Source organism: Struthio camelus, chromosome 24, assembly GCF_040807025.1.
Source record: "Struthio camelus isolate bStrCam1 chromosome 24, bStrCam1.hap1, whole genome shotgun sequence".
NCBI lineage: Eukaryota > Metazoa > Chordata > Aves > Struthioniformes > Struthionidae > Struthio > Struthio camelus.
The window spans coordinates 10,293,347-10,314,932 of NC_090965.1; the positions used below are offsets into that span (position 1 = coordinate 10,293,347).

The 21,586-nt window shown below is 39.3% G+C and overlaps 1 protein-coding gene across 28 annotated transcripts in view; it reads left to right on the top strand.

The window, feature by feature from the left end:
- The window catches only part of LOC104142281 (uncharacterized), a 157,680-nt gene that overhangs the window by 110,151 nt on the left and 25,943 nt on the right, over window positions 1–21,586 (top strand). For 10 of the 28 annotated variants that reach the window (XR_011136183.1, XR_011136185.1, XR_011136180.1 and 7 more), the window contains 6 exons: window positions 13,242–13,353; window positions 13,644–13,771; window positions 15,932–16,034; window positions 16,333–16,451; window positions 19,369–19,447; window positions 20,648–20,962. Coding sequence is in view for 2 of the 28 variants with exons in the window: in XM_068918359.1 (XP_068774460.1) it covers window positions 13,644–13,771; window positions 15,932–16,034; window positions 16,333–16,451; window positions 19,369–19,447 (429 nt within the window). In the remaining 26 variants the exon portion in view is untranslated. The other 18 variants (XR_011136175.1, XR_011136174.1, XR_011136176.1 and 15 more) reach the window with 8 other exon arrangements.

Sequence of the window (21,586 nt, forward strand, 5' to 3'; positions counted from 1 at the left end):
TTTGAAGCTTTATTTACTTATTCTATGGGAAAAATGCAAATTAAGATATGAACTTCATATGCAAGACACTTTAAGAAGATACTGAAATTGAATAGTAAAAATAACTTTCTGGTGGGAATATATTAAGTAACATTGAACATAAAGGCTCATTGGCAGTGTCAATTGCCAGCTGCAAAAACATACGGTATTAGGATGGGAAACGTACTAGGAAGAAGCAGGCACTTGGGAAGACTATAGTAGTAAAAATGCTATTTTTATTTAAAGGGCTATACAGTCAAAGTTCATATTCCAGTGTTTTTTAAAGATTCGGATTTCAGTGACATTGAAACTTTCAGACCAAAACACATCCCTAGAATCATATTGTCCTCTCTAGGATCACATGAGAAGAAATGAATCCATCATATAAACTCTTACTCTTGTTGTTGTGGACTTTATAAGCTACATTGTTTTCCCCCTCATTTTTCATTGTAAGTAGAAGGAAGTGATAACTACTGCCTGCAAGAAGTGGCAGGTTACATTGATTGTTAAAGGCAGTAGGCCAAACTGGAAATTATTATGGAAGGGAGACAGCATAGACGGATATTCAGAGTAGGTGTTTAGAGTGCAATGCAACAGTTTCATCAAGAAAAGTCAAAAATAGTTTTTCATATTGAACTCTAGCTAGAGGCTGACTTGCCGGCATCCTAGAAGAGAATGGGGAACAAATGTCATGCAGTTGGGAAAAGAATATGTGCCAGATTATGCACGAGAAGGTGTTTGCACTGCAAAAGGGAACAAGTTTCTGTCCTTTATCTTGTGTGCCTGTGGTTACAGAGTTATTCCATTAATTTTGTGATGTAAATGTTAAGCACATGGTCAAGATTACTTCAGAAGTCTGACCTTTTCATTTTTCTTTTTTCCCTTACTTTAGTTGAGTGGGGGAGGTAGTTATGGAATTGCCAACAAGTCCTGTGAGGACCAGATAACAATTAGGTGATAATACACAAATGTCAGGCTTCAACAAATTAATCCCAGGACAGTCACCCGGATGTGTTTATAGCAGATAATCTAAACACAAACATAATGTTCTAATCTGTATCGTGGTGACTCAGTAACAGATGCTAAATGCATCTCTCTTAACCTTTAGGCAACGCACCAGCATCTGTCACATAGATGTTTAAGATGATATTTTTGAAGGAGTTGCTTTTAATTTTTTTACAATTACAATCCCATTTCATAATATTCAACTGTCCATTGAAATGCTTAAAAGTAAGGACAGGAAGCAACATAAAACATGGAGTAATTTCAGATGCTGTCAGAGCAATTAGGGAAATTAAGGGTAGTAAAACTAATGTACACTATCTTTATTCAATTAGGCCATTAATAAGCCAATAAGCCTTTTCTGATTTTATTTGGATGCTGTTTCTGGCAAAGGATAAATCTGTTTAGAGTTTACCTATCCCTCTTCAAAAATTATTAGGTTGAAGTGTAAATATCTGGTTAAGTATCATAGGTTGCTGGAATCTATTTCATCTTTTTACTGTGGGTGAAATTGTTCTGTGGTCTGCAGCCTTCCAGGCACAGCAACTGTGGATTTTGTTGTTGTTGTTTCTTTTTCTCTACATACCGAGAATTTATGTTTTGTATTTGCATATAGTGTTTAATTAAAGGAATTCTGCAATGTCTTACGGTTAAAAAACAAAGGAAGATTACCTTTGTTCAGAGTCTACATTTGTCCTTGGAGGCAAGAAATAGCAAAGTATGGAGTGATATTTCTGAACAGTTGGTATCCTGAGGGGATAGTAATTTTCCTCGTACAAAATTAAACTGCAGTGTACTAGATCACCAGGTTCAACTTCTGATAGACTGGTATATTTTAGCTATCTAACATTAGCAAATAATTCCTCACGGTCCTCCTCCTGAAGAGAAAGATAAGATTCACTGACTGCCACTAGGAAACGAGAACAAAAATGAGATTTCATATAATTCCTGAAATGTTGCCTGCAGATCCCTCTCTGTAACACTTACTCTCAGATAATGTCATGTTTCACCTTTACTGCTCATTTGATTGTTTTCAAATCTTAGACTTTAAATATGCCAGGAAGGTTAATCTATAGGCTCAGGGGATTAATGTCAGATAATAAATTCTCCAAACGAGGGGAACGAAACACAAACATCAGCTGGAAGGAGGGACAGGAGCATGACTAAACCACACAAAAAAGAAACTGAGTTCCACTCCAAATACCAAACAAAATCACGGCAGAAAGTTTCTAGACAAGAACTGTCAGAGAATATGGACACACAACTACAAAATAAGTACTAGGGAATCTTGGAGCTGAAGAAGTTCTATGAGAATTTAATGTTGCCAAAAATATCATCTCCCTTCCAGCCCAGATAATAGGAGACATTTGTATCTGGTGTTTAATCTTCAGAAGACATTATATAGAGTGCCAATTTCAAAGTTCAGAAAAATCAGAGGTCAGAGTTTAAACGCCTAGTTTTAAAACTGTGATGCAGAAAAACCTCTGCACGTTTATTGCACTGTCATCAGCTGTCATCTTATTCTTTTGTTACACAATCAGTTAGGTCTCTAGAGATGCATCAATCTTGGAAGAGCTTAGCTGTTTAGTAAATACAGCCATTAGGCTCTGAAATGAAGTGGTTGCTACTACCCTTCCCTGAGCTTCTTGGGAGGTAAATCTTATCAGGTTCTAGAAATGTGCTAGTCTCCTCTTCAGGGGGACTCAGTCCAGCAAATGCTCTTGGAATATGGCTAACACTGGCCCACAGGTTAGAGATCCTTCCAAACCATGGGGTGGTCTTTGCTTTGCTCCAGAGTAGTGCCCACTTGGAAGAGGCTGGCAGTTAGAACACTTCCCCAGAAGATGGGACATGTGGGTTATTATGCCTTTACAGAAAAAAAGAAATTCAACTTGTGCTGTCTGCTTCCTGTGTAAGTGCAATATGAACTGAGGTAGCATAGGGAACGCATGCAGTGTGCTGTTGGGCGAGCAGTTGCATTCTCTGCCGCATTTCCAAAGAATGGGGGCTGCAGCTTTGAAAATGAAGTTGTGAGTGCCTACTATTTAGAGAGCGTTTCCAGGCTGGGAATCCTATATTGGCTTCTTACGGACCTGAGCAGAATCCCCAGTGAGCTGTAGGATTTCAGATGTGCCCTAGCCTCATTATAACTTTTAGTCAAGCCTTTTGTTTGTCCTTAACGTGAAGTCTCCGTGAATTGAGCTTATTTTAGTGACAGATAAGTTGCAACTGTACAGCTATAAATAGTTAATGTTGCTAGATAAACTATCTACCGTAGTAGATGTCTCTCACGCTAAAGCATTTACCCATGTAAGTCCTGTAACTATATAAATTATAATTACAACAAGTTTTGGTGAGTAAACGCTCCCTAGTTATACTTCTGCAGACTTGAATTATGAGATCACAGTACACAGAGCCATAGTCTAGGGAGTAAGCCATCTTGTTATGTTGTTTGTTTGGACTAAAAGTCATATAGTTACTGCTGAACAGCTGATGTGCCAAATCCTGTTTATATTAAAGCCTGGTGCTGGCAAATGCACTTAAATGAAACCAAATGAAAAGATAAGTTTTTCTAGTCTAAGGTAATATCAAAATTGTAATGAAATATTTCAGAAACCACATTTCAGTACTGAAAGGGCTAGGTTGTCACATTATATAAGGCTAGAGGTGCTCATACATTTAAATTACTGGTTTAGAAGGTAGGCATCAAGACATGATGAAACAGTCAGTTTTCAGGATGAAGTCCTACAGGGGTCAATCCTTGAGCCCATGCTTATCAGCATTTGTAAGTGATCTGGAATGGGAAAATGGCAAGGAGAGTGAATCTTCCTGGTAGGTGCTAGTCTTGAGTCTCCCTTAAGAATTACAGGAGGACTTTGTTGCGTTATGTGTCTGGGTGATAACAGATGAAATGAGAGATAAAGTTCAATGTATGTAATGTGAAGTGATGCACCAGGATTAATTTTTTAAAATAAAATACTGATTTTATGTATACAGTAATGGGCTCTGAGCTGACTATTAAAATTTAGGAAAATTACACATAATAGTTATCATAAACAATTTTGGATTCTTTTAAAAAAAATTCTCAGTAATGGTCAAAAAAAAAAGCAAGTTGACTATTAAGAATAAAGAATAATTTGTTATGTCACTGTAAAAATTTCTGGTGCATCTATATGCAGTTCTCATCTCACTGTTTCAGAAGGGAGATAGTAGAACTGGAAAAGGATTGAAGAAGGGTGAGAAGGAAGGACAATCAATCGTATGCAATCGTTTCAGATATGGAAGCAACTTAATAACATCATACACTTTAGTCTGGAAATTAAATGCATAAAATAATGGGAAAAAGGGAGAGAGAGATGATAGAAGTCTATTACGTCATCAGAGACGTTGCAAAGGTAATGACTGTGTGCTTTTTGCAGCATGAGAAGTAGGGGGCATCAAAAGCCACTTAGAGCAAAGAACAGACTGCTCTTCCCATTATAGGCAGCTCAGCTGTGAACTCTCCTCTGAATGTCACGAGCAGGGGAAGTTTGTTTGGGTTCAAGGGAGGATGAACGCGTTCCTGGAAAGGAAGTCCATGGAGGATCAATGCTATGCCTACTGCTTTAAGAAATCTCTAGAATGCAAATCTCTGTAGGATGGGAAGATATTCTGGAGCCATTTAATATACGTATGTCTTAAACTTATATACTTCCCTGGTTATCCTTTAGTCGTTATTGCAGGAAGCGAGATACTTAGCTAAACAGATAATTGATCTGACTCACTGTTTATGCTAAGGCACTTTGTTTGGGAGGGAAGTTAAATACTTACCGCATTTACCTGCTGCAATGAAAACTTGGATTTGTTGCAAAGGAAGCCCGATTGCCAAATCTGCAGATTTTACATTGAGCAAGATAGCTGAAAGTGGACACTTTTTTCCATTCAAGTTTTTTTTGCCCTTCCCTCCAGATATGGGATGGTAGAGCGGAGGAGGGAAACACTGCTTTTGTTACTTATTTACATACAGTTTTTATGGCATTCATTTCTAGACAAACAGTGCACCAGCCCTTAAAGCTGTGAACAGAGAGCAGCTGGCTACTTCAGATAACTACGGCCTTCGGTATAAGCACAAAAAAGTAAACGGATGTAGAAAAATAGTGGTTATGTACTGTACGTTACTGTAGTATGAGGTCTTCTAGGAGTGTGAGAGTAGTTTTAGCATCCTATTATCTTTTTGGTGATTATTTAAGGCAAAATATTGTGATGTTCCTTGTCCCGGGCAGAGTTGTCCTATGGGTTGCGTTGTCTCATAGGACGTTCTGGGACCGGACCTTTACCTCCTCGGGTGAGAGCCCACTGAGCGGAGCGGGCAGACGGAGGCCTTCCTCATCTGCCTTTACACGTTCACACAATAAAGTCTGTCATAATTTCAGACCGCCATACACATGGGTAGTTGTCTCCAGGAGTGAGTGGGGTGTTGGCTTGTTAAGGCCTCTTCCAGTACAAGCACCATGAGGGTCTCGCAGCACCAGCAGAGGCAGTAGTGTTAAAGCAAGCCAAGGAGTTGCTCGTGGTGCGGAGGCTGGGGCTGTGCTGCCAGAAGAACGTTAGTTAGCAAGCCTGTGTTCCTGCGGCAGCATTTCCTGAATCTTTTGGGAATCCATTGCTGAGTGGGTGTTTGACTGGTTCAAATTACACCCAGATCTCAGTGGTGCAAAATCTCTCTAAACCTCAGCTCATCCCTGTGCAAAACCTGTGAGAGAAATTACAAGAGGTCATCAAAATTGGGTGGGTAAACTGTTTAATAGATTTCACCTCAAAAAGGCTAATCATAATGTGACAATTAGTGAATGGGACTCATGAAATTAGTGCAGTGCAGTTATTTATTTTCAATATCAGATTTTTAGCGTACTTGGAAATTTCTCCACATGTGTCAATTTTACCTTGATCTGTGGTGACTTATGATAAAAATGAGACTATGCTAACAAGGAATTTTTTCCAAGAAACTATATAGCTATAGTTATCCTTCAGAAAGCCTTAAATAAGTCTTATATGCCCAAAGTCTTTGAAGAAGATATTCCATTAATGAAATGCCATACACATTTTCATGAATGCATTTACTTGTCATGAGGATCAGAGGGTCTCAACACTTGTAACTGCTAGCATTATGCAGTTTAAGCACATTGATGCTTAAATGCTTCATAGATGCATGGATCACGAGCAAAGAACTGCACGCTTGTCTTACACCACACATTATGGCTCATAGTGAACATTGGAGGCCTAAACCTAAAGGCTGTGGCTCTGCTGACGAGGCAGCGTTAGACTCTGTATGCATGTTTAGGCGTTTACGCTCTGCTGTGGGAAACCCTCACCGAGTGACATGCATACTTTTTAACTCACTTTTTCCTTTATGGTTTCCACTCCTTATTGGACTGTTGAATGGCCTGGTGGAATAAAGATTGTCCCTGGAGAAGATTTCTAATTTTGCTCCTTGGGTGAGCAGAAACTTCTAAAGAGCAGACTGATTCTGGTGGAGGAGGGCTGGGAAAGGTCAGGGGCCCCTGAATCTTGGCTCTTTTTTCAATGACTCTGCTGGTAAAACCCCATAGAGCTTCTCCAAGGCTCTCTGTTGAAGACGAGAGACAGATCATTTCCCCCTCTGGATTTATAAGACTGTTTAAGGTTATGGCATCCTTAAGGCCCATGAGGCAGTCAGAGTCTAAGCAAGTAGCTGGGAAAACTGCGAACATGGGAAGTAAATAGATGCTGCATTTTTCATAAAAGCAATGCCAGTTTCAACTTCTCTCAGTAAGCTTAGACACAGACATGCCTGTTTGCCACAGCTGAGCTCTATACTTGTCTATATACTTGTCTGTACTTGGAAGCCAAAATCCTGGCGGTTCTGGTTTCCTAACTGTTAAAACATTCAGTTATCACTGTTTGTCTTTAAAATAATATGGCCCTTTGTGAGGCATGCATAAATATGGTGATGTTCTCTCTATATCTCTCATATAATATCAGCAAGCTAGCTGTCAGATTATTTCAATGAATACTGTACATAACAGTAGATTTATTACATTATTCCATCTGATTTTATAAATAAATAAAAAGTTGTTTTTCCTGGAAATCAAAGTTTTCACAGCAATATTAATTTTTGATTAAAATGAAGAAAATAAGCATTTAATTTGAAAATTACATGGTTTGACGGTTTTAGGAGAGTTTATGTAAATAGATTATTGCATTTTAAGGTGGAAAAATGTAAATCGTGATAGTATTGTCATCAGTTTTTACATTCTGTTTAGACAGTCCTTCAGGCTACCAAAATACATTTTCTGGAATGTTGAAGTTGCTCGGTTTTCTTTTACGCCAGAGACAGAGTAAGGGAACTAACAGGTATTTGCTAGAAAGTAAAAAAAAAAAAATCTGCTTAGCCTCTCACCCCTTGCAGGGTTACTGCAATGATGAAAGATCCAGGAACCCTAGAAGACTTTATTTGCAGTGCAAGGTTAAAGCACACCAAGTTTAGCCTAATATTCCAGAGTTTTTTATGGAAGGTGAAAATGCATAGAATAGACAAAGGGATAGTAGTCACGTGGTTAACATTCTCGGGGCGGGGGGGGAAGAAGCTACTCACAAATTGGCATTCGCCTTTACTTCCTGAAGATGTTCATGTCTTTGACGGTTTGTTTTAAAAAACTTAATGAGCACATTCATGTCTCTTGGCTGTTGGCCTGACAATTACATTCAAGTGTCCTTGTAAAAGGGTGGCAGTAAAAGATGCTTTCCTAGTCCATGGTTAGTCTTAGCGTACAGCAGGAAAAGGAAACACAAGTAAGTGACTATGGTAAGAGTGAGCACAAGTCTAGTTCATCTTTTTCTCAAAGACTTTTTCATACTATAGAGGGAAAGTTGGTAGTCCCTTTTTCGGTAATTACAAAGAAGAGGAAAGGAGACAGGCAGAAGTATTCTGGAGAGGTCTATGCCAATACTGTAATATATTAAAAAAAAACCTCACACTGATGTCAGGAACAGTAATACCCTAAGGAGACTATAATCAAGAATCGATTTTTCTTCTTGAGATTTAAGAGGAAGAAATATTTGTATTTGGCAAGTGCAAGGTATGTACCATAAATAAATGTTTTTGAAAAATATGTATTTAAATGTCACTGTACTAAATTATTTTTCTTAAGCTATCATACTGTAATGCATTATTCCTCATAAAGCTGAGGATCTGTTAAAATCTGGGCTTATGTTTTGTTGCAGTAGATTTCTTTCTCATTCACTGCCTGCAACAGATTTATTTCATTCACTGCCTACTTATGCAGTTAATTGTGTGAGTGTAAAATTTTTTCCCGTCCAGAATATTTCCTGGAAATAGTTCAATTCTTTTGTATCATGTGAATACTGGCAAGAGTTTATCTGTTTTCAGTGAGACGGAAGTTAGTTTTTTTAGAATTCTTCATCTAAACCACTTCACACGCAATGCAATTCTTTTTGTATTGATGTATTAATTACTAAAACCAAGCTTATGAATTAAATGAAGCCAACATTTCCATCCCTCTTTTGCTATCTATTTTTAATTTTTCTTAACTATGTCATATCATACATCCTATTTCTCCTCAATATTTCTATCTATTTGGACTTTATCTGACCAGAAGTCCTCAGCTTTGCACTTGGAAGTTGTTTAATTTGACAGATTCCGTATGTGCAACATCAAAACAGGTTGCCATGGAAAAAATTACAAGCTCTAATTAAAAATGCAGAGGTCACAAGTTTCTCAGAACCAGTAGGGCACAGATCCTAGGATGAAAGAAACACAACATAAAAAAAAATCCATCCAGAAATATGTCATTTTGTAACTTTCCAGATCTGAATGGAGAACAGCAAGTGTTCAAAAAAAATACGAGCCTGAAATTCTGATCAAGCTCTCTTGTACTCATTCATATACTGTATGTCACCCTTTCTCTTGGCCCAAATTCCTGGAAATCATGCAGACCTGCCTGGTCATCCTTTCAAATCGTATATTCTCCATGTAACATTTGAGCGTTTTGTCAAGCACGTGTTTCCATAACTTCCTTTAAAAGCTGGTGAACACTCAGTTAGGTCTCATTTATTTTCCTTTTCTTTAATACTTCTTAATTTGTTTAGCTGTTCCCAGTTTCCCCTTTTATAAAATTTATTTCTAAACAATTCTTGTGCCTCTCCATTCTTTTTGCCACAGTTCAGCCAAACTAGAAGAGCTGGCAGTTCAAGCGCAGCCTTGTGTTAGAGAGGCCTGAGCTATAAACACACTTGTGACAACTTGTGCCCACGGTATCTCCATCAGAACACATTTTAAAAGCAGCTCAGCCATAATGAATTTGTGCACAGTGCCACACTGATATGATTCACACCTATTGTGTACTGCACTGGGGATTGCTGCACTGGTTTGTTGCAAGACATGGTCACACTCAAGGCACATCTAGTTTTACTCAAAACATACTTAATTTTTAATCTTTCTACAGCGTTGGAGGTCTCAGTGTTTTCATTGCGCTCATTCAATTTTTGTTTGAATTACCAGCACTATGTAATTATCTTCTACTGTTGTGCTTTCTGTCCTCCAGTAGTTGCGCAGAGCAGTTTGTCTCTTTGAACTTGGTCCAGCAGCAAAAAAGCAATGATGTGTGGCTACTGCAGTACAGGGCCAAGTTATCTCCAATTTCCTCTCAGGATAGTTGTAAAGTCTTTCAATCCTATGGAGATAGAAAGCTTGCAGTCTGAGCCCTGCACACCCAAATACTATTCTAGATACAAAAACTAAACATCATCGTGCTGATGGATGAGCTTGCCGAAATACAAAATGGCTCTTCGCGCTCTCTTCTCCCCAGAGAAGCTGCCGTTTAGCAGCAGGTCTCATGGTGCGCATGTGCGGCCTTTTGTAATCAGCCAAGACTCAGCCTGAGAGTCATGTGGCCCCCAGAGAACCGTTCTCTTGAGCGAAGGGCAGTTAGAAAGCTTTCTCAGAGGTAAGTAGACAACTGTTTTCACATATGTTATAATAAACCACGTGTGAGTCAGGAAAAACCTGAAGTAAACTTTTGCTTAAGGTTTCAGTTATCTGCAAAAGGTCTTAACAAAAGGTACAGCAAGAAACTCATGAGGTAGAGCTATTATCCCAATGTATCGCATGTATGCCTACAGTTTTTCTTTCTTTGGAGTTAGTTACTACTGGAATTCTGTGCTCGGTTTGTTGTCAGTGTTGGGTTATGGGTCACTGTCATCGCTGTGGCCTCAGGCTACATCCTTTAAACTGGGGAGGAAAAAAATCAAGAGGCATTGAAGAAGATACACTGATTTTGTTGCTAGCCTAGGCCTTTTTTTTTGAACTGCAGAAGCTGGCATTAGGATTATGTATTTCAAAGCCTATATGCTTTCAGTCTAATAGAAAAGGACATAATTGACAAATCAACAATAAATTCTCTCCCCTCGGCCTTTTGGTTTTAAACTCCCATGGCTAATTAGGATGAGGGGTAGATGCCTGCATGAACTCTTACAAATGCTGATCTATAGTTTTATGAATGTAGAAAAATGTCATTCATCTGTACTTAATGAGACTTGTTTATATTTTTGAGGTCTATGAACTGAGCTAATTGCCATGAAAAATTCTAGGCCGCTTGAAACTATTTTGCCAGCTACTTCCTTTTACCATTCTCAGTTTTCTAATAAGTTTTCAGATAGTTATGTTCTGAGGATCCAAAACTAATGCCTTTTGAGTGAACTGAAACAGTGTTAGATCTTAACTTTCTTACTTTAATTATAAATCACTCTAGATAAGAGAATGTATGAATTCAGATTGGAATTCAGAAGGCAACCATGCTCCAGAGAAGGTACAAGCCGCAGTGCATTTTTAAAGCAATGTTTCTGTTATCCCAGAGCTGTTTCTGGGATAGGAAACCAGCTTTGTTTCTAGCTGCTTGGGCAGCAGGTCTTCCTGCTGGACTGTGTGTCTGGAAGGTTAAATTGCAGCAGACAGGTGTGAGAACTCTAGTAATATTAGAAGAGGTAGTGGGTGAATTATGGGTGAGCGATGTAGTAAGGAGACTTCTGAACTTGGGAGGCAGTTGGACCGAGTGCTAGCTCTAAGCATAGGCAATAAGGAGCAGGGCAAGAGCAAGCTTTTGTGTTAGTATGCTCAAATGTAAGGACTATTTTATGAAAGAGGCATTATCTAGACTGTATATGAGATCCGTCTGGATTCAAGGTGTATATGCTAAGTATGGATCAGTGGTCAGGAGGCATATTGTTTCTCTTTTCTGTAAATTTCTCATAAATTGTGCAGCTGCTTTGTGTGTTCTTGCTCCAGACTATGTGCATCTGGGTAAGGCTGTCCTTTGATGGAGTACTGTGTTGCCCGCAATGACAGTAACATGGAATTGACAAACGGTAGCACAAGTTTGCATTGACTTCTTTGCTACCATAGGTTGTGCTACAGGTTAGTTGCAGTGTAAGGTCCAGAAACAAAATCTGGAACTCCCTGTGTGTGTGATAAGCACAATACAAGTATGGATTCTAGAGGAATCTGGTCAGTGTCCTAGTTAGCTTACCCTGCTGATATTAAAATAAAAGTCATTGCGAACCTTTAAAAATGACAGCATGCTTATGTCGAACTATAAGCAAAACCCATACTTTTAAGTCAGGATTTGATTTACTGTTGACAGGCTATAGATTAGATACGACCTCCTCCAAAAAAGTTTTCTATAAAAGCAGGTCACCATAGCGCATATGAGACAAGTTTTTCCAGAGACGGTGCTAATGCCGGTGTGTAATCAGATTTTGGTTCTGCATGTTAACAGAATGTAAGATAATTGCAATTTAGGACAGGTTAGTGCTTGATGACTAGCTAGTTCTTTTATTATACTCTTAAATACTATTTTACCTGAGTTGGCTGGCTGCTTGTGGCTGTTTGTTAAAAACACATTTCTAACAAACTCAGCGCTTGCTAGAAATCTTTGAAATCTGCTGAAATCGGTTGAAGGAAAGAGCGGTTTGTCCTTGTATTTACTGTTTGCTGGTGCTGATGTGATCTGCCACAGCCAGGCTGACCTCCTGAAAAACCTCCTGGTCTGGTTAATTTTAATCAATAATTTGGGATTACCAGCATGCTAATCTTTGTATTCTGAGGTATGCATAAATTAAGGGTTTATCTTCAACTGTCTTTCTACAAAACTTGTAATGAAAAGAGCAGCTTTTTTGTTAGGGTGCTCAAGCTTTACTCTGCCAGTGATGCAGTATGTTGCTCCTTTGTCATCATCCCTTTATGAGAAATTCTGATAAATACATTTTTTACAAGCGCAGTTTCCAAAGGATGCGGGATAGTTTATCAGTGCACACTCTCAGTAGCATGTGCCAAAGTCCAGTTGCTTTTTAGCTCTGTTCAGTGACCTTATAACACTGTGAGTGCTGTAATGATGTCAGAGATCTGGTTGTGTCCAGATTTTTGATGAGCTGGACTAATATGAATTGGTCCTTGCTTGCAGTGCCTCATTTAAAAACAACAACAACAACAACAACAACAACAACAACAACAAACAGATCCGCTGTCATGCACTAAATGTATTGAGTAGCTCTGGTCCTGTTTTTCATCAGTGCCAGTTTAGTATAATGGCATAATCTACAGAAAGAGACAAGGTTTGGGGTTTTTTGTTTCTTTGTTTGTTTGTTTTTTGTGCAACAGCTAGAAAAATGTCCTGGGGTTATTACCAAGAAAGCGATAGGGGATTTTAATAGTTTATATAAGCACACTAAGTTTAAAAATTAAAAGCAGTGGGAAGTTGACTTGCTGTACTTACTTCACAAGGGAAGTTTCTCAGTGTTTCTCTCTTACGTATTTTAGCAGTGGCTTGGCAAGGCTTTGCAACAAGGATACATCTACTCATTATGTGTGCTCACACCTGTGTGTGTGTGTGTGTGTGTATTTTAAAACAAACAGATTGGGGACTAGAATCCAGAAGTTTCTTGCACCATGACTCAGTGGTCATTGCATCGATACACAGGTTATCTTCTGCTCTTGCAAGCTTTAGTAGTACTTTAATTTCTGTATAACACAGTGCAAGGTTTTCAGCAAATTGAAATCTGGGCGCTATGTGGTTGGTCAGTGTGACAAACAGGAACAGTTAATTAATAGGTTCATTTTCAGGAACTGTTGCAAAGAGTTAACGTATGACATCTCATTACCTCAGTGACAAAGTTGTTTTCCTATACAGGAATATTTTGGATACACATCTCCTAAATGTTCATCTCAGTTATCAATGAGGGAAGAAAGTTGTTGTATTGTCTTTGTGGATGACGCTCAGGAGAAGGAAAAAGTCATTCCCGGTTGGTCACTTATATCTAAAGCATTTTAAATACGATGTTCCATGCGTAAGGATCTTTGAAATAAAAGAGTAAACGTGTGAGAATGGAAACGATTAAGCTTCTTTCATTGCTCTTCTGAGTGTATTTGCTGTGATAACCAATAATAGACAGCAGTTCCCTGAAGCAAATCATATTTGCATGTGTTTTGAAGTACATGACATCACAAATGAAAGCAAACAAAGCAATGAGGTATTTTCCATCTTCCATAAGCTTATCTATTCTTTGTGCGTGTGTATGTGTGTTATTTTCAGGAGAGGGAGGAACACAGAAGCACCTCTCTTGGAGAAAGAGGCAAGCGCCACAGCAACAAAGTTTACTGGTGCTGGTTGTACATGAGCTTTGCCTTATCGCGATATGCCAAAGCAGCATTCGAGCAAAGGTGTGTACATTGGCTTGCTAAGATCACTTTAATTTATCTTTGTGGATGTGGAACTTATTTTTGAAGGAATAAACTCATTATTTAAATATATATAGTGGCATTCACTCCTACAGAACGAAGTAAAGATAAAAATATCCTTTACGCTCTTTCAAGTTAACTTAAATTGATGCTATAACGTGTGTGAGCGCCTTGGGCAGTAGGATGTTACGTGATATTCTCAAGACTTTTTCACAAGGCTGCCTTTTGTCTTTGCTTTGGGTCATCAGTTGTTTTCCAGCAGGAAATTACACCTTTGAAATGCTACAATAGAATGATTTTTGTATTTTAGAATACGCAGCTCAACGTAGGCAGATGGAAAACAAATACCTTGTATCGATTTAAAAAAAACCACTTGGCTGCGCTTTTACTCTTGATGCAGACTAACTAGATCAAGAATAGGTTGATGTAGGATTGGTCTGTGCCAGTGGGAAGGTCCATTCAAGCCAATGTATCCCAAGGAAGACAAGCTACAAAGTACCATTGGTCCTTTTCTAAACTTTAGGCTTTGGATATTTATAAAGACAACAATGGTATCTACTGTTAGAACAACATAGTGGTAGCTCAACAAAAAATGTACAAGGGCGGTGGTGATCTGGCTTGCAAAGCTCACCTGCTCAGGTCCGCATGCAGATCTGCCTATGACTGTTTGATACAGGCACACATCAGCACTGGTGCTGCGTTAACTCGGATTGGTGACTCAGGTTTCCAAAACAATACAGGAGAACTTATGTCAGCCCTCTTCCAGAATTCATCAGTATGAGCTATTTTAGTACTTGTTTTGTGGAGGACTGTGGGAAAACCTGACCATTTTTCCAGAGCCCTGGTGTGGAAGTGTTTTCAGCTCAATTTACATCCTCCTCTGACCTCATTCTCCACTTTCTCCTATATTTTTTCTGAACATTGGCTCACTGCTCAGCTATGGTCCAAAAGGGCAATGAGCAGATTAGGCATTATAAAAGAATGTAGAAAAAAATTGAAAAGATTATGGCCCTGTAAAAGTTCCTCTTTTGTCCATCTCTTGAACACTGTGTGTAATAATAATGGGTGGCCTATCTTAAAAGTAATACTTTAGCGCTAGGAAAGCTGTACAGGACGATGACAGGGATGATTGGAGGTATGAGAGGGACTGGTTAAGTCTAGTGAACACTGAGAAGGTTAGTGGGGAGTATGTCTCAAAATGCAAGAAATATAGGCTCCCAACTAAATGATAAGGTAGGTGATTAAAACAAGCAAATGGAAGTATAATATGTAGTCCATTGCCAGAGGGAAAGAAAAAAGGATAAATTGGTACAATGAAGGGTTAGGCCAATTCATGGAAGATAATGACAGTGATTGCTGTTAAGCACAATCAATTTGGCTTACAACAAAGAGGACTCAACTATTTTGTTGCTTCACTGATCTCTGTAAAGGTATGCCTATCCACGTCAGAGATGAATTCAGTTCAGTGTTTTCCTTCGTTCACCTGGACCAGTGTGAGATGTGTGAGATCGTCTTCCTGTTCGTTGTCCACTGCCCAATAGTTGTCTGTACAACTGCCAAACTTCAAACAGTTGCCCACATACCTCTTAACTGTTAGGGGACCCTAACCTTTCTACCACGTGCCTTGACAAATTATCCTCCTGCATCTGACTCTGAAATAATAGAACTTGTGGAAAAGATGCAGTATCACTGCTTGATTGATTTATTTTTTTTTTTTAAATGATGAGGGTCCTTCATTTCCAGTTTGGACACATAATGCACTGTCTCACCAAACTTGTTTTGGCTGGTTTGTGAGGAACTCAAAGATCTAGATAATTCTAGAGCCTGTGAATTAGGAGTTAAACTATTTGTCCGATTCGCTTTCTATAATTTCCTGTTTGCTAGAGCTCAAAGCTACAAGAGCATTCCGTCAAGAAAGGAACAGCCTTACCAATGGGAACTATGCACTCCAGAAACCAGCTGTGCTCCTTTACATCTGTAAATGTACATACTCCTAATCTATTCAGGACCCTAAGTCTGCTCTTTTTGTAGCCTGAGTTCTTCACTCCCTGTGCCTGCTTGGTGAAGGGAAGGGGGCATCTGAAAAAGGGGCGAGTCAAAATATTTTAATAAGTTAATAAGTAAATTTTTTTAAACGTCTAGGAATCACCAGTCGTCATCAATTCATCAATCATCATCAATTTGTAAATGTGGAGGCAAAGAGAGGAGGGGAACAAGAGGCGGTGAGCCCCTCTTAAGGGACAAGGTAAAATGCACCACAGAACTTGTCTGCATTAGATTTAGTCTTCTTAGGATGATAAATCTTTGATCTGGCCCACAGTTTGAAAATAAGAAAAGCGATCTCTATGTGCATGGAATATTCATTAGCTATGTGTTTCATTGTGCTGATTCATTCTGTCTCTAATACAATTGATTATTGTGTCTAGGGTTCAAGTGTTATGTGAAGCAATGTATGATATCTAGGACTGCTGTCATGATTGGAAAGGAACTATAACAGAATACATCTGCTAAAAAATTGAAACTATGTTTCATTTTTAGAATAGAACTCAACAGTAAAATGGAAAATAATGTGGCAAGCGTGTTATCACCATTTTTATAGCGTTCAATTCAAGGGACTCAATGGAAAAAGGAAACAATCACAGAATCACAGGAAAATGGAGCGGTAAGAAACCTTTAAAAGTTACCTTATACCTCTTTTATATAAGTATGTTATGTGTTTGTATATATGTATATATGTGTATGTATGTATAGGTATATTTTATACACACACACACTCTATACCTTATACCTTTTGAGCAGACAGAGGCTATTAAGTTAGAACTACTGCTTTTATAGCTGGAAGAACTGTTCTGTACAGGTCTCTCCAACAGCACAAAAACTTTGCATGGAAACGAATCCTCAGTGCACAACAGTGAAATGTAGCTGTCAATGCTGACCTTTAAGAACTAAAGAATTTCTGTGCCTGAGAGTGCCCCATACAACTCAAGAGTGTTTTTGTATGAGAGATGTTTGAATGCAGTCTGTGATATCTGGATGTGTCACAAGCGTATATTTACTCTTAAACAACCCAGATAATTGCCACTTCAAATTTGACTGGCAAAGCAAAGACTTCTGAACAGACTGTGTGCAGGGAATGTGCTATGGATACTGTTTCAGAAAATTGTTCTTGCACAGCTATTCAGGAATAGTTGCATGCTTGTGAAAGGTCGCGCTATCTGATTCCTTTTCTCTTTCTGCCATGAATGGGCACTCTCCATATTATCCTCAATGAAGGCTTTGTTTTTGTCTTCAATATTTACTTCCTGGTGATCAAAATGAGAAATCCTATCATAAAGGAGATTTATCTTCTCTGACTGCCAGTCTAGAAATATTGCTTATTGGGGGATGGAGCTGAGAGTTTATTGAAAGCATTTGGTTAAGTCCATAAGCTTTTTCCTCTGTAGGGCCCGACACGTGTGTCCACCAATACAGCTTTGGGAAAGATTATTCTGATATTATGTGTAAGATGGGGACTTTTCACCTTTCCTCTTGGAAGCTTGGGCCTGTCCTGTTGCATATGTTTTTCCCCCCATCAGGCAAGGGAAACATTGAGGTAGGTTTGGTAACTTGTCCAGGGCCAAACAGGAAAGTACCTACTAGACTCTGTGTCCCTGGTAATTCAGAGAAACAGTGGAGGTGCACACTTGTTCATTCAAGGGAGCTATCATATGGGGACATATAGGGGCTCAAAAGCCATTTCTAATAATAACACAAGTATCATGGGCAGCTGTTCCCAGAGTCTATATTGATGTGCCCAGAAGTTTAATTTATGGCAATTATGGGCTGCATAAATAATACACACAGACAATGATAAGACTTTTTTTTTTTTTTGAATCTCTGACAGACTATGGATTCAGTTGACTTGAAAAAAAATTATGCCTTTTGGTAAATAAACAGCGATGAAAATACAGCATAAAGTTCACTTATAAAGACATTGGAATATGGTCACTCTAGGAAAAAATGACAAGGCCTATCTAAGCAAGGGTTTTATGTCCATCTGATGCTGCTGTTATAAAACGAGGGACCTATTTATAGGAGAATTGGAATAGTAATCCATTTTCCCTGTGCGTGCAAAAGAGAAGGGAGGACCAGTGTGGCTGAAAACACTGGAGGAAGCGGATACAAATTTAGCAGAGGAAGTGAGTGTCAGCAACAATAAACAATGAGAACACAGGAATAGGTGGAAAAACTATTCTGGCAGTATTAGATAGCAGGTGACTAGGAGCATATATTCAATGTACTTGATCAGAGAACTGAAAAATAGGGGAAAAACATGTCAAAAGAGGAGAGGGGAGGACAGGAGCTTTCTCATTGTGGAAACTTCTCCTATTTCTATGTTATCTCCAGCTTAAATGCAGAAAAAATAGTTTCTTTCAAGCCTTTCCACTGCACAGATGTTATTGCAGGTGGCACCAACAGTTTGCCAAGGAAAGTCTCTAAATATGCACAAGACATATAATGAATTAGGTTTAAGTTCCAATGACAGTTGTTGAAAAACAAACAATTCAAGAAAGGCTGCATGTTTCTCTTCTTGTGATAACCTTCTCCTTCAACAGGAATTCAGGGCTTTCTAAAAGAAAAGCTGGGTTCTCACCCATCATCCCAGACATTTTTGAGCAATTTAACAGGGAAGGCTGTGCATCTCTTCTACCAGAGATCCAGGAAATATTTTCTAAATTATATCACAGTAGAATGAAAATCTTCCTTAAGCTATGTGAGCTAAGAGACAGGAGGTTACATATAGCATATTTTTCTGCTCTCTGATGGTAACTGTTGTCTGACATCGCTACGGCCATAGTTTTCTAATTGTTCGAAGTAATTTGCCCGGATTTATGCTCTCTGTTCAATTCATTTAATGTGATTTAATTTCATAACACTACTGGCTTTATCAGTAGTCAAAATAACCCCTGAAAAACCCCAGGAGGCAAAAATGCCTGTCGAGTTTAGCTGTTGAAGCTGGATGGCATTGCTTCATGAAAAATGAAGTAATTGTTTTGCAGGAAAGAGCCATCAGAAAATTACTGGGTCTATCAGAATTCTTTTGTCTTTCATCAAATGTGTTATTTGGTCATAAATTTTTACATTTATCATAATGCTTTTTTTGTGTCCCTGGTAATATGGGAGGGCGGCAAGACTTTCCTAAGCTTACACTACAAAATCCTCATACAGTTATCAGTAAAAGAAAACTTACCTTATTTTTTCCACTGGTTCAAGTTAGCATTTTACATATTGCAAAGATGCACACAAATGCAAGGACACCTTCTATTTCAATTTCATGTTGAAACGTCTATGAAATCCTAAAAGTGAAACAAGATCACAGAATTGCTGAAGTGGGAAGGCACCTCTGGAGGTCTCTGATCCAGCCCTTCCCTCCTCCCCACCACCGTTCAAAGCAGGTCATGTAAAGCAGGTTGCTCGGGGCTGTGTCCAGTGGGGTTTTGAAAATCTCCAAAGATGGAGACTCCACCACCTCTTTGGGCATCCCTTTCCCATGTCACAGTAAAAAAGTTTTATTATGTTTGGAATTTCCTGTATTTCAGTTTGTGCCCATCGCCTCTCCACGCTATCACTGAGTGCCAACAAGAGGCTGGCTCTGCCTTCTTTACTGTCTCTCATCAGGTATTTATTCACATTGGTAAGATCCTCCTGACCCTTCTCTTCTCCAGGCCAAGACAGTCGTGATGTAGCCCCTGTCACTCACTGGGAACTGAGTTCATCCAGGTCACGTTGTGTGTCTCTGCTACTGATTCAGAAACACTAGAGCTGGCCCCATGCAGAACCAACTCTCATGTATCAGATTTATTACTTCAGTTGCTGCTTCTTGTGAAAACAGCTATAGTTCTTCTAGGACCAGAACAATGGAACAGGCGCTTACAAGCGGTATTCAAATGAACACGTACTAAGGGAGAGGAGCCTGATTTGCTCAGCATTCTCACTTTGCGACCCTACCTTGCATGCAGTACGGGACAAAACTTTCCCAGGGCGCTTCTGTAGCACTTTGCTGAGATAGGCCCTTTTGGAAGGGAAGATTGCCAGGGAACGCAATGCTAAAGGGATGGGCCATTTGAAAAGTCATTCGCAAATAATTTCCTTCTCAACAGAGATTAAGCCCAATGAATTTCTATCCCAAAGGCTCTGAACTGCTGAAAAACAGCATAGAGTGCAGAGGCAGAACAAGGCTTTACGTGGCTTCTAAAACACTAGGTGATATCCAGGTGTCTAAAGGCGTCCTTAGAAAAGCTAAGCATTTGCATCCAAGAAAGTTTATTCCAACCTACCTCGCTGATGAGAGTTTAGCTTATGCTGTTTGTTTCATAGACCTAGTAGAAGAAGAAAGAAAAAATCATGTTACTTGAGGAGCAAAATTCTTATGGCAAATTTTCTATACTAAAAAGATGATGCAAGTGACCAACATGTGAAAAAAGAGAGAGGGGGGAAAAAAAAAAGTCGAACGCAAATGAAGAAATTTTAAGCAGAGCCTGGCCAACAACTGACAGTCAATTCAAAACACGTACAGCGTTGTCTGATAAAGCCCCAAGATATCTACCGGACCACTTGTCTCTGTGACAAAACCTATTTTATTTCTGGTGTAGTCTGTAACCATCTTACTTCAGAAATGCAAATAATATTTTTCTTCTCCTCAGTAACTTGAGATTCTTATTGCAACAAGCTTTACACAGAACCTAGGGACAATTGCTGTCATAATGTCACTTTTAGATGGGTAGTTCGGCAGAAGAATTAGAGTGTGAATAGAGGACTCAAAGTCAGTGGAGCAAAAGGCCCACGCGTTCTAAAGTCCTAATTTCTTTCTCCACAAAGCAGCAGCAGGACTGCAAAAGAAGGCAATCTGTAATCAAAAAGAAAAGAATCTCTCAACACCAAAAGGGACATTGGAACTTACTGTCGTCTCATTGCCTCTTCAAGACCAAGGCTAAAGTCACTTTTGATGTTTGCCTGCCCCTTGACATATGTATTCTGAGTGTGTAACTTCAGTCAGCAGCGAGGGCCTTCTAGGATGTGGCCTGCACCGTTTTAGTACTGATGTCCCTTAAAAAGAGAGAGAAAAAAAAAAAAATCTCTCTGCATGGGCAGTAGTGCTTTAGACAACGGCACTGGGATCTAATTTGATGAATGGTAAGACGTTTTACTACTTTATGCAGAATCTGTTTATGAACCTAGTTTTGGTCACACCAACTGAAGTGTTTTTAGAGCAGCACTTGTGGTAGCAGAAAGGGTAGTCTCACGCGGGGTGCCGTTTTTCCCCCTTGGACGTCGCCAACCCCACGCCTAATTATCCCACGCATACCAATAATCCATTTGTCCCAGGAATTGGTCCTTTAAGTGACATCATAAGAAAAGCAGCTTTTGATTGTTGAACTTTCTCTGCGGTGGCCACTGTTCTGCCAGACTGCCATCTCTAGTTAGAAAAGGCTAGTCCTCTTGACATAAAGTAATTGCGTATTTCTGGGATAAACCCACCGTACCATCAATCTTTTTCCAATTTTCCAAAACCTCAGCCTAGGGCTTTTTTTTTTTTAATGCCAATGTTTCCTATAATCAATTGGTTACGTGTGCCTTACGCTGATCAGGCTGCACACCCTTAAACCTTGCATGCGACTGATCAGGCTGCACACTCTGCCGTGGGGTTGCAACAAGGGAGGGACTTGAACCCACCCTGACGTCCTGGGGGACTCGAACCTACTGGAGCTACTCAAGGAAGTGTAACGCTCACCCTTTGGCACCTCCTTCTCCAAAGGT